Below are 14,694 nucleotides of genomic sequence, written 5' to 3' on the forward strand. Positions count from 1 at the left end.
GGAGAGCCACAGGTAACGGAGTGCCTGTGACAGGCCCTTTAAGGCCTGTGAATGAGGCTGACTGCAGTGAGGGGCCAGTGCCCCACGTCTGGGGTCCCACCAGGCTGTGCACAGGGACCAAAGGGAGCACGTTCAGACAGCATCTGCCATTGCACACATGGTCTCTGTTCTCTGCAGTAACTGTGCAAAGTGCTCCGCTTCCCGGCACGCCCTCATTGCCGGCTGCCGCGGGCACACACCTCTGGGGCCGGGCCTTTGCTAACTGCTGCCATCACCAGCCCATGAGCACTAGGCCTAGTGGGAAGCATTGCTGCGGCAGACTGAGAGCTGCCTCTGGCCTGTGAGAGAAGCACCTGCCTGGAAGTATGCGCTGGAGCCGGGGGCTAGCCCCTGCATAAAGCACTATGAGCCCAGGCTAGGATCACTCCAGCCAGCCCAGGCCGGGGCTTGCAGAGCATGCATGGCCTTGCCGTGCTTGCCCAGGGCCCTGAGGAACACTGTGCTAACACCTCTTTGCCGGAGGCGCCCTGTTTCTCTCTCCGAAGGTGGCGGAGTCCCAGGAGAGCCTGTTGAGCATACTGCTGAGAGGATCCAAATGCGGAATCCCAGAGTGCTTTAAGCCGCTGGAGTCTGAACAGAGCCCCGGCACTGCCCTTACTGGGGGTCTCTAGACCCCTCTTGGGGTGCAGATCCTCTGTCTGAGCACCCCCTCCCCATTGCTCTTTACTAAATCGCACAAGAAATGCACAGGTCTATGCAAAAACACTAAACCTCCACGCTGTTCCCTGCCTCAGGATAATCACCACTCCCGAGCATTCTTTGAGCTGGGGTCAGAGTCCTCTAGAGGCACCCAGGGTCCTTCTCCGGCAGTGCAGGGCTGGTCTCGCTCCCCTGCAGGTCAGCGTGCTCTGACCTTAGTGGGTCCTGCACCTAAACTGGGCTCCCGTCCCACTGCTCTGAGCCTGCCCATCTCTCTCTCTCTCCTGGCCAGAACTCCCTGTGCAGCTCTGTAACTCTTCCCCTGACACACTCCAAACATTGTGGGTATTAAGTTCCAGCATCCATACCTTAGGGGCTTTCTTCTGGACTGGGGGGTCTTCCACCCTTCACATGCAAGCCCCCTCTTACAGGGTTGGGGGAAATTGATTTTCCAGCTTCAGCCAAGCTCCTTAGCATACCCTGTCATGCGGTCCCACGACCTGTAACCAGTCTGCTGGCAGTGGGCCGGGCCCCGAGGTCCCACACCGTTCCACCAGGGCAGGCCTGTGACCTCCAAGACTCTGTGGGCACCAGTGACCCCGTCTCTCTTCGTGGCTCCCTGCACTGAATCCAGCCCAGCCAGACTCCTGTGGGAGATCTGTGCTGTCCCCCGTCAGGGTGCAGTGCTCTCAGTGAGTATCCACAGCGACACAGGCAGCCTCTCCAAACCACGCACCATCCATTGGTCACCTGGCTACAGAATCTGAACGCACCGGGGTTAGCTCAGAGAGGCAGAAGTTAAGTCATAGTTCACCCTGGCTAAGCCATGATGGGCCAGCCAAGCTGTGGTGGACTCATCTCTGGTGCTAGTCTCTGTCCTTGTTCCTGAGTCCCTCCAAAACGGCCACCCCAATTCCAGCCTTCTGACACCCTCTCTCCAGCTCAGTTCCCAAGCCCCACCTGCTGGGTTTCATGTGTTAGGTGTTGATCATTCAGTCCTTGGGGCGTCTCTCTGTCTTGTTGGACCCCTGAATTGAGCCAGTTCTTCAATGACTCTCTTCATTCCAGAGACAGCGAGGTGACACTCACACCTCCTGCCCTGTTCCAAGAGCAGTGTTGGCCATTTTACACCCACGGGGTAGCAATGCAACATAGAGGGAAAGTGAGGCACGCATAGTATTTATAAAAATATTACAGAAAATTCCCACTTTGTCATATCTCTTCCCCCTTCCAAGACTGAACTGAGCAGGGTTACTTTAACCAGTGAGCTGGGGAAGTTTGAACACACAAACATTATTCATAGATGCCACAGCCTATTTCCAGTATTGCCAAATGTTCAAAAATCATGAGTCAGGCGCACCAAAAATCATGAGATTGATTTTAAAATCATTCGATTATGTAAAAATAATAGATTGGGTGTTCTTTTTATTGCCTCTTGCTTTTTGAGCCTTTAGGTTGCACTGGGGTCACATTTGGAAGCTCTCTCTACAGCCACGAGGGCTAGAAAGTTACTTTTTCTTTAAGAATGAAGGCTGAAATCATCACACCTCCACTTGACCTCAGGAGGCGGGGCTTTAAGGAAAACAATAATTATCATGAGACGCATGACAAAATCATGAGAGTTGGAAACACTGTATTTCCGATCCCTTGGTAGCTGTCCTACCAGGCACTTTCGTGATTCTTACAGCACAGTTTCTAATCAATCAAACTTTCAATACACAATCCAAAGCAGTTTCACATCCTCCCTTAGGTCTGGTCTGTTGGATGGCACCAGCAGGATGCACATGGGGAGTTTTCATTCTTTTGCCACCCCAAAGCTGTTGGGTTTGAAACTGGGATGGAGCCCTGCCACCGCCTCCTTGCCCTCGTCTGCCAGGGAGCGAGGAGGGCAGTAAACCCACATTCCTGCATGTGTCAGCCATCTTGGCTGTACCCTGGGGTGTTCTTATCTTATCCCTTGCTTGGGGTAGGAAGTGACCCCTTGAGCATTTGCGGGCGAGGATGGGGGATCAGTGTAGATTTGTCCCTCTGCAAGGTAGGTCTTAACCCAGCCATATGTCTGTGGCTCTGGTGATGCAGAGTGCCCTCCACATTGGCAGGCCCCCTCTGGAGTTGTGTTCCAACCCCAGGGCTGTGTGTATGCAAGGGACCCATTTCCCATTTTGGGGTTAATGTGTTGCCCTCACCCCCAGGACAGAGTCCTCCCCACCCCCCGGGTGGGCTGTGATTCAGGGTCTCTTGGTTAAGAGAACCCACCATGGCCACGACCACACTGTGATGATGTGTCTGTTACCAGCAATGGCCTTCCGGCTGCTTTAACTTTCTATGGGGCTTCTCTTACCTGTGGACAGGACAAGCATGTTTGGCAATCCCCCTTCCCTGCCTGTGTCTCCCCACACTCAACGGGGGGCTCAGTGACCGCAGGGCTCAACACTGCTTCTGCTTTCCCAGTTGCTCCCGTGGTCACAGCATCAGGCTTGAGGCAATTATGCCTCAGCCAGTGGAGAGGGGTTCAGGTCATTCTTCTGCCCCATTCAGACTCAGGTGTCTAGCTACAGACAGAGCAACAGAGGGTCCTGTGGCACCTTTAAGACTAACAGAAGTATTGGGAGCATAAGCTTTCGTGGGTAAGAACCTCACTTCTTCAGATGCAAGGTTCTTACCCACGAAAGCTTATGCTCCCAGTACTTCTGTTAGTCTCAAAGGTGCCACAGGACCCTCTGTTGCTTTTTACAGATTCAGACTAACACGGCTACCCCTCCGATACTAGCTACAGACAGAACGTTGTCTTGAGCGTCACAGCCTTTCCTTTGTGTTGCAAGCAAGCGGGGCAGGAATCGAGTCCTGTATCAACCGCTCCATTATATTGCCCAGGATCAATGTCAGACCACCTGGCCGTCCCATTTACGCTTTTGAAATAGTGGCACAACATTCGCTTTCTTCCAGTCTTTTGGCATTTCCCTGGTTTCCCAAGACTTATTGGAAAGCAACACGAATGGTGCAGTGCGCGCCTCAGCCAGCTCTTTTAAACTCTTGGGTACAAGTTATCCAGACTTGCACTCTCAACATCTCTAACTTTAGTGGCCCTGGTTTAACATCCTGCCGACCCACTAGCGAGGGGAGAGAGTGACCACAGCATACAGTCTGTAGGGCCACTGCACAGCGTCTATAGGGTACTTAGATGGGGCTAGGGTGGGTTGGGTCTCCAGGGGGCAAAGCGCCTATAGGCTCTATACAGGGCTGGGCAGAGTCTCTGGGAGGGGGCTGCCGCCCCTCCCCTCAGGAGGTCCCGGGGACAGGCGCGCGCGCGCGCACTGAAGCAAGCCAGGGGCAGGAGCGCGCGCCGGAGCCCCCCTCCGCAGGACAAGCATCGCGCGCGGCCCCGGTGGGAGGGGGCGCCCCGCGGCTGTGGCTGGCCAATGGGAAGGAGGGGCGGGGCGATCTCCCCCTGAGTCGTTCCGATTGGCTCTCCATTCGAGCTCGGCCCGCCATTGGCGGGAGGCGGTGAGAGGGGCCGGAATGTAGGACAGCTGCGGGCTGCGCGAGGCCTGCCCGGGGTGAGACGCGGGGCTGGGCTGTGACCGGGGCGGGGCGCGGCGGGGGTAGCGGGGCCAGGCCGTGACCCGGGGCCGGACCGAGTCTCGCTCCCACCCGGGCCGCTGCCCCAGCCCGTCCCCCGCGCGGTGGGCGCGGCCGGCTCGGTGCGAGGGATGAGGCGGGGGGCGGTGTGCCCGGCGCCGCGCGCTCTGGCGCCCCCTGGCGGGAGGGGGAGGCTGGGGCGGGGCAGAGCGGCCCTGGGGGCGGGGCGGGGCGGGGCGGGGCCTGTTGTCTCGGGGCGGGTCCGCGCGGGCCCCGGCAAGCACGTGACAGGCCTTTGTGCCCCGCCCCCGCCCCCCCCGTGGCCGCCCCGCAGCGCCCCAGTATCTCCCGCCATCCCCGCCCCGCAGCGCCCCCTGCTGTCCTCCCCCCGTCCCCGCAACGCCCCCAGTACCTCCCGCCATCCCCGCCCCGCAGCGCCCCCTGCTGTCCTCCCCCCGTCCCCGCAACGCCCCCAGTACCTCCCGCCATCCCCGCCCCGCAGCGCCCCCTGCTGTCCTCCCCCCGTCCCCGCAACGCCCCCAGTACCTCCCGCCATCCCCACCCCGCAGCGCCCCCTGCTGTCCTCCCCCCGTCCCCGCAGCGCCCCCAGTACCTCCCGTCATCCCCGTCCCGCAGCGCCCCCTGCTGTCCTCCCCCCGTCCCCGCAACGCCCCCCGTACCTCCCGCCATCCCCGCCCCGCAGCGCCCCCTGCTGTCCTCCCCCCGTCCCCGCAGCGCCCCCAGTACCTCCCGTCATCCCCGTCCCGCAGCGCCCTCTGCTGTCCTCCCCCCGTCCCCGCAGCGCCCCCAGTACCTCCCGTCATCCCCGTCCCGCAGCGCCCCCTGCTGTCCTCCCCCCGTCCCCGCAGCGCCCCCAGTACCTCCCGCCATCCCCGCCCTGCAGCGCCCCCTGCTGTCCTCCCCCCGTCCCCGCAACGCCCCCAGTACCTCCCGCCATCCCCGCCCTGCAGCGCCCCCTGCTGTCCTCCCCCCGTCCCCGCAACGCCCCCAGTACCTCCCGCCATCCTCACCCCGCAGCGCCCCCTGCTGTCCTCCCCCCGTCCCCGCAACGCCCCCAGTACCTCCCGCCATCCCCACCCCGCAGCGCCCCCTGCTGTCCTCCCCCCGTCCCCGCAGCGCCCCCAGTACCTCCCGTCATCCCCGTCCCGCAGCGCCCCCTGCTGTCCTCCCCCCGTCCCCGCAGCGCCCCAGTACCTCCCGCCATCCCCACCCCACAGCGCCCCCTGCCGCCCACGGCCCGCAGCGCCCCCGTACCTCCCGCCATCCCCGCCCCGCAGCGCCCCCTGCTGTCCTCCCCCCGTCCCCGTATCGCCCCCCAGTACCTCCCGCCATCCCCACCCCGCAGCGCCCCCTGCTGTCCTCCCCCCGTCCCCGCAACGCCCCCAGTACCTCCCGCCATCCCCGCCCCGCAGCGCCCCCTGCTGTCCTCCCCCCGTCCCCGCAGCGCCCCCAGTACCTCCCGCCATCCCCGCCCCGCAGCGCCCCCTGCTGTCCTCCCCCCGTCCCCGCAACGCCCCCCGTACCTCCCGCCATCCCCACCCCGCAGCGCCCCCTGCTGTCCTCCCCCCGTCCCCGCAGCGCCCCCAGTACCTCCCGTCATCCCCGTCCCGCAGCGCCCCCTGCTGTCCTCCCCCCGTCCCCGCAGCGCCCCAGTACCTCCCGCCATCCCCACCCCACAGCGCCCCCTGCCGCCCACGGCCCGCAGCGCCCCCGTACCTCCCGCCATCCCCGCCCCGCAGCGCCCCCTGCTGTCCTCCCCCCGTCCCCGCAGCGCCCCAGTACCTCCCGCCATCCCCACCCCGCAGCGCCCCCTGCTGTCCTCCCCCCGTCCCCGCAACGCCCCCCGTACCTCCCGCCATCCCCGCCCCGCAGCGCCCCCTGCTGTCCTCCCCCCGTCCCCGCAGCGCCCCAGTACCTCCCGCCATCCCCACCCCGCAGCGCCCCCTGCTGTCCTCCCCCCGTCCCCGCAACGCCCCCCGTACCTCCCGCCATCCCCGCCCCGCAGCGCCCCCTGCTGTCCTCCCCCCGTCCCCGCAGCGCCCCAGTACCTCCCGCCATCCCCACCCCGCAGCGCCCCCTGCTGTCCTCCCCCCGTCCCCGTATCGCCCCCCAGTACCTCCCGCCATCCCCGCCCCGCAGCGCCCCCTGCTGTCCTCCCCCCGTCCCCGTATCGCCCCCCAGTACCTCCCGCCATCCCCGCCCCGCAGCGCCCCCTGCTGTCCTCCCCCCGTCCCCGCAACGCCCCCCGTACCTCCCGCCATCCCCGCCCCGCAGCGCCCCCTGCTGTCCTCCCCCCGTCCCCGCAGCGCCCCAGTACCTCCCGCCATCCCCACCCCGCAGCGCCCCCTGCTGTCCTCCCCCCGTCCCCGCAACGCCCCCCGTACCTCCCGCCATCCCCACCCCGCAGCGCCCCCTGCTGTCCTCCCCCCGTCCCCGCAACGCCCCCCGTACCTCCCGCCATCCCCGCCCTGCAGCGCCCCCGCTGTCCTCCCCCCGTCCCCGCAACGCCCCCCGTACCTCCCGCCATCCCCACCCCACAGCGCCCCCTGCCGCCCACGGCCCGCAGCGCCCCCGTACCTCCCGCCATCCCCGCCCCGCAGCGCCCCCTGCTGTCCTCCCCCCGTCCCCGCAACGCCCCCCGTACCTCCCGCCATCCCCACCCCGCAGCGCCCCCGCTGTCCTCCCCCCGTCCCCGCATCGCCCCCAGTACCTCCCGCCATCCCCGCCCCGCAGCGCCCCCTGCTGTCCTCCCCCCGTCCCCGTATCGCCCCCCAGTACCTCCCGCCATCCCCACCCCGCAGCGCCCCCTGCTGTCCTCCCCCCGTCCCCGTATCGCCCCCCAGTACCTCCCGCCATCCCCGCCCCGCAGCGCCCCCTGCTGTCCTCCCCCCGTCCCCGCAACGCCCCCCGTACCTCCCGCCATCCCCGCCCCGCAGCGCCCCCGTACCTCCCGCCATCCCCGCCCCGCAGCGCCCCCTGCTGTCCTCCCCCCGTCCCCGCAGCGCCCCAGTACCTCCCGCCATCCCCACCCCGCAGCGCCCCCTGCTGTCCTCCCCCCGTCCCCGCAACGCCCCCCGTACCTCCCGCCATCCCCGCCCCGCAGCGCCCCCTGCTGTCCTCCCCCCGTCCCCGCAGCGCCCCAGTACCTCCCGCCATCCCCACCCCGCAGCGCCCCCTGCTGTCCTCCCCCCGTCCCCGCAACGCCCCCCGTACCTCCCGCCATCCCCGCCCCGCAGCGCCCCCTGCTGTCCTCCCCCCGTCCCCGCAGCGCCCCAGTACCTCCCGCCATCCCCACCCCGCAGCGCCCCCTGCTGTCCTCCCCCCGTCCCCGTATCGCCCCCCAGTACCTCCCGCCATCCCCGCCCCGCAGCGCCCCCTGCTGTCCTCCCCCCGTCCCCGTATCGCCCCCCAGTACCTCCCGCCATCCCCGCCCCGCAGCGCCCCCTGCTGTCCTCCCCCCGTCCCCGCAACGCCCCCCGTACCTCCCGCCATCCCCGCCCCGCAGCGCCCCCTGCTGTCCTCCCCCCGTCCCCGCAGCGCCCCAGTACCTCCCGCCATCCCCACCCCGCAGCGCCCCCTGCTGTCCTCCCCCCGTCCCCGCAACGCCCCCCGTACCTCCCGCCATCCCCGCCCCGCAGCGCCCCCTGCTGTCCTCCCCCCGTCCCCGCAGCGCCCCAGTACCTCCCGCCATCCCCACCCCGCAGCGCCCCCTGCTGTCCTCCCCCCGTCCCCGTATCGCCCCCCAGTACCTCCCGCCATCCCCGCCCCGCAGCGCCCCCTGCTGTCCTCCCCCCGTCCCCGTATCGCCCCCCAGTACCTCCCGCCATCCCCGCCCCGCAGCGCCCCCTGCTGTCCTCCCCCCGTCCCCGCAACGCCCCCCGTACCTCCCGCCATCCCCGCCCCGCAGCGCCCCCTGCTGTCCTCCCCCCGTCCCCGCAGCGCCCCAGTACCTCCCGCCATCCCCACCCCGCAGCGCCCCCTGCTGTCCTCCCCCCGTCCCCGCAACGCCCCCCGTACCTCCCGCCATCCCCACCCCGCAGCGCCCCCTGCTGTCCTCCCCCCGTCCCCGCAGCGCCCCAGTACCTCCCGCCATCCCCGCCCCGCAGCGCCCCCTGCTGTCCTCCCCCCGTCCCCGCAACGCCCCCCGTACCTCCCGCCATCCCCACCCCGCAGCGCCCCCTGCTGTCCTCCCCCCGTCCCCGCAACGCCCCCCGTACCTCCCGTCATCCCCACCCCTGAAGTAAGTTTCTTAGACCTGAAGAAGAGCTCTGGATAAACTCCAAAGCTTCTCTCTCTCACCAGCAGAAGTTGGTCCAGTGAAAGATATTACCTCACCTACCTTGTCCTGCTAATATCCTGGGACCGATGTGGCTACAACACCACTGCATATAAAAATATTATGGCATGCCATTGTTCAGTTCTCATTAATGTGGGAACTGTAACTTCTGCACTTCGTGACTTGGTTTTAACTCTGCAATCTTAACACTGCAGTAAGGCAGACCTCTGCACCTTATAGTTTTATTTTATTCTATTCTTCATTTTTCCTTTAAACCAAACCAAATCCATGCTCCTCATTGAGAACTCTGTCAGGGCCAAGTTAGCTCTAGTTATATTGAAATACTGGGTTTTTTTAACAATAGGAAAATCACATTTCCTCCACTCCCATAACTCACACGTAGGGCTTGTATCTGTGCAGTGTGTGCACTGATTTAATTAAATCAGCAAACCCTTTCTGTGGACACTTAAACCCTCAATGGGGTTGGGGGCATGGTTTGCACTGATTTAATAAGGTGCATTTAGAAACTAGATTGGTGCACAAGCTGTGCATATACTTGTGCTGACTGTGGAAATGACCTCTCGGTACATAACAAGCACAGAAAACTTTAGATCCAAAGCTACAATTTTGAGAGAAAATGAAGGTGAGGCTGTAAATCACCTGGTGCTTTTTGGTCTAATCTCTTCTGGAGAGTTGGTGGCTGTGCTGGGCTTGCCTCCACGTCTGGGGTTACTGAACTTCTGGATGTGGGGAATTTACCTGCAGATGTATGTAAGAGCCAACCTACTTGGGAAATTCAAAGAAGAGAGCAACAGACTTGCATCTGAAGAAGTGAGGTTCTTACCCACGAAAGCTTATGCTCCCAATACTTCTGTTAGTCTTAAAGGTGCCACAGGACCCTCTGTTGCTTTTTACAGATTCAGACTAACACGGCTACCCCCCTGATACTCAAAGAAGAGAGGTATATTGTTCCTCATAACTGCGGTGTCATCACAGTTGCAGCATCCTGGTGTCTAGGAGACTTCTCTTTTGAGGTTGTTTGTGCAGTTCCTGCATCTCTTTGTGTGTGTCTCTAGGTACAAGGCTGAGATGAGAGGAGAGCGCCCGGTTTGATGTAATCTCGACAAGGATTTTGGTCAAGGAAGATGGTGCTGGACTCGGGGACACAGTCATATGAGCGGCATCGCAATGTCCTGAGCGCCAGCCCCCAGCGCGAGAGGGGCGGGAAAAAGTTCTCTGAACATAATGGGCTGCGACTCTATTCCTACCTCTCCCCTTCACCATCTCCAGATTCAGACCCTACCCACCTGGGCCAAAGGCTCAAAACGCCTACCAAGCTCAAGTGCTCCAAGGTCTCAGAAGCAAGGCCCGAGGTCAGGCGGCTGTTGGAAATCTGCCCTGCTTTCCCAAGCCCCTGCAGCTGGATGCGCCGTAGCGAGAGCACCTGCACTGTGAATAGTAGTGGCCGGGCACGTGCACAGATCCGCAGTGCAGCTTCCCTGCCTCATATTGCCAGGCCAAAGGCTGAGGAGATCAACGTCAGCAGGAGGAGTCCTTGCCTGCTGGTGGCCCTTAGGCCCTTGAATGTTGACGAGGAGAGAGAGAAGTTCTTCCAGTCTCGTTATACTTACAACCCACAGTTTGAGTATGAGGAGCCTGTCCCCACGGCTGTGTTGGAGAAATACAGAGATGCATCAGACCAGTTCATTACACAGGTAAAAAACCAGTCCCTCGAGCCCCCCTCCCACAGGCAGGTTGGCTCTTTACCCTAAGGGACGGACACACAAACCCACCCACCCCTTACAGCAAAACGCCAGACTGTCTTCTTGCCCTGAGACTAAAGCCGCCACACAGCAAGGGGCCAGATTAGGTCAACACCCAGGGGATAACCCTGTCCCCCATCTAGTAAGGAGGTGGGCTGGTTTGACACCTGGGAGATAGCTTTCCCCTAAGTACAGCCAGGGCTGGAACCAGGGAATAATGCTCCTCCAGCATTGGTGGGGGAGGGGATATCCTTCTGTCAGAGCAATTCCCTGATGTCAAGGAGTCTATCACATACTGCAACAGTTAAATAATCGTTTGACTGGTTTTCTGGAACATGTCTTCATTTGAAGGACTCATACTAAGGCTTTGTCTACATTGGCAAATGAAAGACAAAACTTTTGTGAGAGGTGTTAAAAAAACTACACCCCCCTGAAAGACAAAAGTTTTGCCGACGACAAGCGGTGTGAACAGCATTTTGTCGGCAGGAGAGCTAATGTGCCGCTTGTTGGGAGTGGAAGCTTTTTGTCCTCTCGACAAACAGCAGGTGCACTGTGCGCCTTTTAGCAGCACAGCTGTGTTGCTAAAAGCTGCGTAGTGTAGACATAGCCTAAGAAACCCACCTTGTTGAATGGAATAACTGATGCCCTTGTTTTTATATTTCAGATATTTCTGTTCCGTCTCCAAGCTTGTTGGGCTTTATCTTGTCACAGAGTGCTCTTGTACACTGATGCATAGTGGTCATTACCCCACATTATAGATTGTGAAAAGTTGGTATGTTAGAATAAATAAAATGGAAAAAAGAAAGGATACGTTGGTGTGAAACTGTATGAGCCCAAAACCTCAAATTCAGAATTAAAGCGGCTAGAACAACATTAACTCTGACTTTGAGCTTCTGTTTTATGGAGCAACTGCTAATCCCTCCATAGTTAAGACTGCAACGTGTTTCTTGTTTAAAGCAGAATTTTGAATCTTCTCTAAAATCTACATGCAGTCGGATTAGGCTGGAAAATTGGAGTTATCTTTTATTGGCTCAACAACTGTTGGTGAGAGAACAAGCTTTGAAGCTTACAAAGAGCTCTCCTCCAGGTCTTTGAAAGGTACTCCCGGTGTCCCAGCTAAATGTAAAATGGAACAAATTGTTTGGCATATGTAGTTAGCACATATTCTAAGGGACCATTCAAGGTAGTAGGACAAAAAGAGGAGTTAGTCCGTTACAAATCTTTGTGATAAGCCATATATCCAGTGTCTCTGTTCAGTCCATGATAGTGTCTAGCACAAAGGTGGGTAAACTAGGGCCCGCAGGCCCGTCCTGCCCGGCCCTTGAGCTCCCGGCCGGGGAGGCTAGTCCCCAGCCCCTCCCCTGCTGTCCCCCCTCTCCCACAGCCTCAGCTCACGGTGCTGCCAGCGCTCTGGGCGGTGGGGCTGCGAGCTCCTGCCGGGCAGCATGGCTGCGAGAGCTGCCGGCCTGCCCCAGTGCTCTAGATTGCGCGGCAGCGTGGCTTGCTCCAGCCGGGCAGTGCAGCTGCCCGTCCTGGTGCTCTGAGCAGCATGGTAAGGGGGCGGGGAGCAGGGGGGCTGGATAAGGGGCAGAGGATCCCAGGGGGCAGTCAGGGGACAGGGAGCAGGGGGGTTGGATGGGGGTGGGGTCCCGGGGGGTGGCTAGGGGCGGGGGGTCCTGGGATGAGTTGGGAGTTCTGAGGGGGCAGTCGGGATGAGAAGTGATAGGGGGCGGGGCAGGCTGTTTGGGGAGCCACAGCCTTCCCTACCCGTCCCTCCATACAGTTTCGGAACCCTGATGTGGCCCTCAGGCCAAAAAGTTTGCTCGCCCCGGTCTAGCAGAGTTATGAATTTAAGCTCCTAGGCTCATCATTTGAAAGCGATTTGCAGGTTTCCTTTGAGGATGAGTGCTCATAGGTCAGGCATAGAGTGATTGCTTTGTGAAAGGTGTTCACCCACAGGTGACAGGGTGTTTTGTCTTTTATCATTTTCCTGTGTGAGTTCATGGAGAGTACAGTGAGTGTCTGGTTTCACACACGCAGTTGTTTGTGGGGCATTGAGTGCACTGGATGGGGTACCCCACATGTTGTGATAGGCATGTGCAGGGCCCACGGATCTTGGAAGGTGTGTTGTGAGAGTGTTGATCATTGTAGCAATGTTGTGAGAGCGTTGATCATTGTAGCAGTGGAGATATGTCAGCAGGTTTTGCAGCTGTTGTTCTGGAAGCGTCCAGTGCTGCTTTGAGCTGGTGTATTCTGGTCTGTGGGGAGCTTGCTTCTGATGATGAGCTTGGAGGGTTGGGGTTGTTTGAAGGCCAGAAGTGTGAATTCAGGATTCTTCCTTTCAGGATGGGGTGACCATCAAGTATTGGTTGTTGTTGTTTGATAATATCCTGTATAGGTTCCAGTGTGGGGTGGTAGGTGACAACTAGGGGTGTGTGGTTGGAAGGGGTTTTATTTCTGTACAGAAGCAGGTTCTCTCAGGGTGTTTGGGTGGCCCGTTCCATGACGCAATCTACTTCTCTGGTGGAGCATCCTTGTTTGATGAAGGTGTTTTCAAGTGTGTTAAGGTGTATATCCCAGACTTTCTCCTTGGAGCACATTCTGTGGTATCTTAGCAACTGGCTGTAGATAAGATTTCTTGGTGTATTTGGGGATCTATGAAGGTAAGTGTGGTGATCTGTGGGTTTCTTGTATATAATTGTCTGTAGGGTTCCATTGTTGAAGCTGGTGGGGGTGTCCAGGAAGTTGATGCTGGTGTGGGAGTGTTCTAGAGTTTAATTGACTGGTGGTGATTGTTGGAATTGTGATGGAAATCCATGAGCGAGTTTAAGCCATCTGTCCAGAGGATGAAAATATCATCAATGTGTCTCAGGTATATCATTGGTTTCATGGTGCATTTGTCCAGAAATTCTTCTTCAAGAAGAGGTTGATATATTGGGGAGCCATCCTAGTGTAGTACCCATGGCTGTTCCCCTGGTTTGGACAAAGTGTTTGTTGAATGTAAAATTGTTATGGGTTAGGCTGAAATGGATGAGTTCAGCCATGTATCTGGGGTGGTATCTGAGGGATGTCCATTGTTGTGTAAATATTTGAGGCAGGCAGCGATGCTGTCATTTTGAGGGATGTTGGTGTTTAGGGAAGTGGCATCCATGGTGGCGAGGATGGTGTTCTGAGGGAGGCTGTTAATGTTGTGGAGTTGTGGAGGAAGTCATTTGTGTCTTGGAGGAAGCTGGTCTTTTATGTGGTAAGTGGTCAAGATGATTTCTGTCCATTCTGGTATGCCTTCAGTAAGAGTGCTATGGCAAGATATGATGTGTCTGCCTGGGTTCCCTTGTTTGTGTATCTGCTACTGCAATACAAATAATAAATAAGAACTCCTTACTTGATATGGGGAGCGATTGCTGCTGGCTGACAGATCACACTGCACACAACAAGTTACCTCTCCTACTGTTTCCAGTGGCACAGTCGCTGTTAAAGACTAACCATGCATTAGGGGATTTCTTACAATGATTTCTGTGTAGTTTAAGTAAATATGCTCGGCACCCAAAAGAATGAATGGTGCATCTAGGAGCTGGAGGGAGATGTGGTTGTCTTGTGTGTGAAGCAGCACCTTAACAGTGCGTCTCCTGGGGAAAGATATTAAGAGCAGAAGGCTCCACTGGGTGGCAGCAACCTTAACTCTGCTATTTTTTCTCAGTAAGTATTCTAGCAGCTGATGGTTGTGACCTGCTGTAGTTAAGGTTGTATAACAGTTTCCAGCCTAGCCTCCTGTTTTGATTGCTTGTAACTTTCTGAAACTTTCACTTTATGGGCTGAAATTTTCTAGGCTTGGTCTCTACCACGCATGGTGATTGAGTATATAAGTTTGAGCAAATAACATTCAATCATTTGAATGAGAGGAGACTGAGGTAAAAATGTGCTGTGTACACGTACGCACTCTTAACTTTCTGTGTGCCTTAGTGCTGAGATGCTGGGGATCAAGGGCTGATAATTGATATGCAAATAGCCCTCCCTAAAAGAGAGGTTAAGTGTTCCTGTGAGAACTGGTTGCAAATTGACCAAGTTATGAGGATTTGAAAATGTATACTTTGTATCTGAAATACAATTAATACCTCTTTCAGAGCAGAAGATAGGTGGTTGCATTGCGCACATGTAATTTCAAACTATAGTCCCTGGAATCACCCAGAACCTGGAACGACTAATTTCCAAAAGGTTCAGGACCATCTAGGTTCTAGTGAAAGGAGGGCAAGAGTGGCTTCTGAGTTCTTCCCCACACTATCTCCTAGTCCAGGAGGCCATGCACTGGTCTGGGATCCAGGAGGTCCTGAGATCTATTCTTCCGTCTTATGAACTGCA

General features: G+C 58.9%; 1 protein-coding gene across 2 annotated transcripts in view; it reads left to right on the forward strand.

Moving 5' to 3' along the window:
* Positions 1-4,173: 4,173 nt before the first annotated feature.
* Positions 4,174-14,694, forward strand: part of MATCAP1 (microtubule associated tyrosine carboxypeptidase 1) — a 49,153-nt gene continuing 38,632 nt past the window's right edge. Inside the window, exons 1-2 of one of the 2 annotated variants that reach the window (XM_054049094.1) lie at positions 4,174-4,256; positions 9,652-10,290. In XM_054049094.1, coding sequence (XP_053905069.1) covers positions 9,721-10,290 — 570 coding nt within the window. In that variant the 5' untranslated portion in view covers positions 4,174-4,256; positions 9,652-9,720. Of the gene's footprint in view, positions 4,257-9,020; positions 9,219-9,651; positions 10,291-14,694 lie in introns of those variants that run through there. The other variant, XM_054049095.1, reaches the window with a different exon arrangement.

This window comes from Malaclemys terrapin, chromosome 14 (assembly GCF_027887155.1).
Source record: "Malaclemys terrapin pileata isolate rMalTer1 chromosome 14, rMalTer1.hap1, whole genome shotgun sequence".
NCBI lineage: Eukaryota > Metazoa > Chordata > Testudines > Emydidae > Malaclemys > Malaclemys terrapin.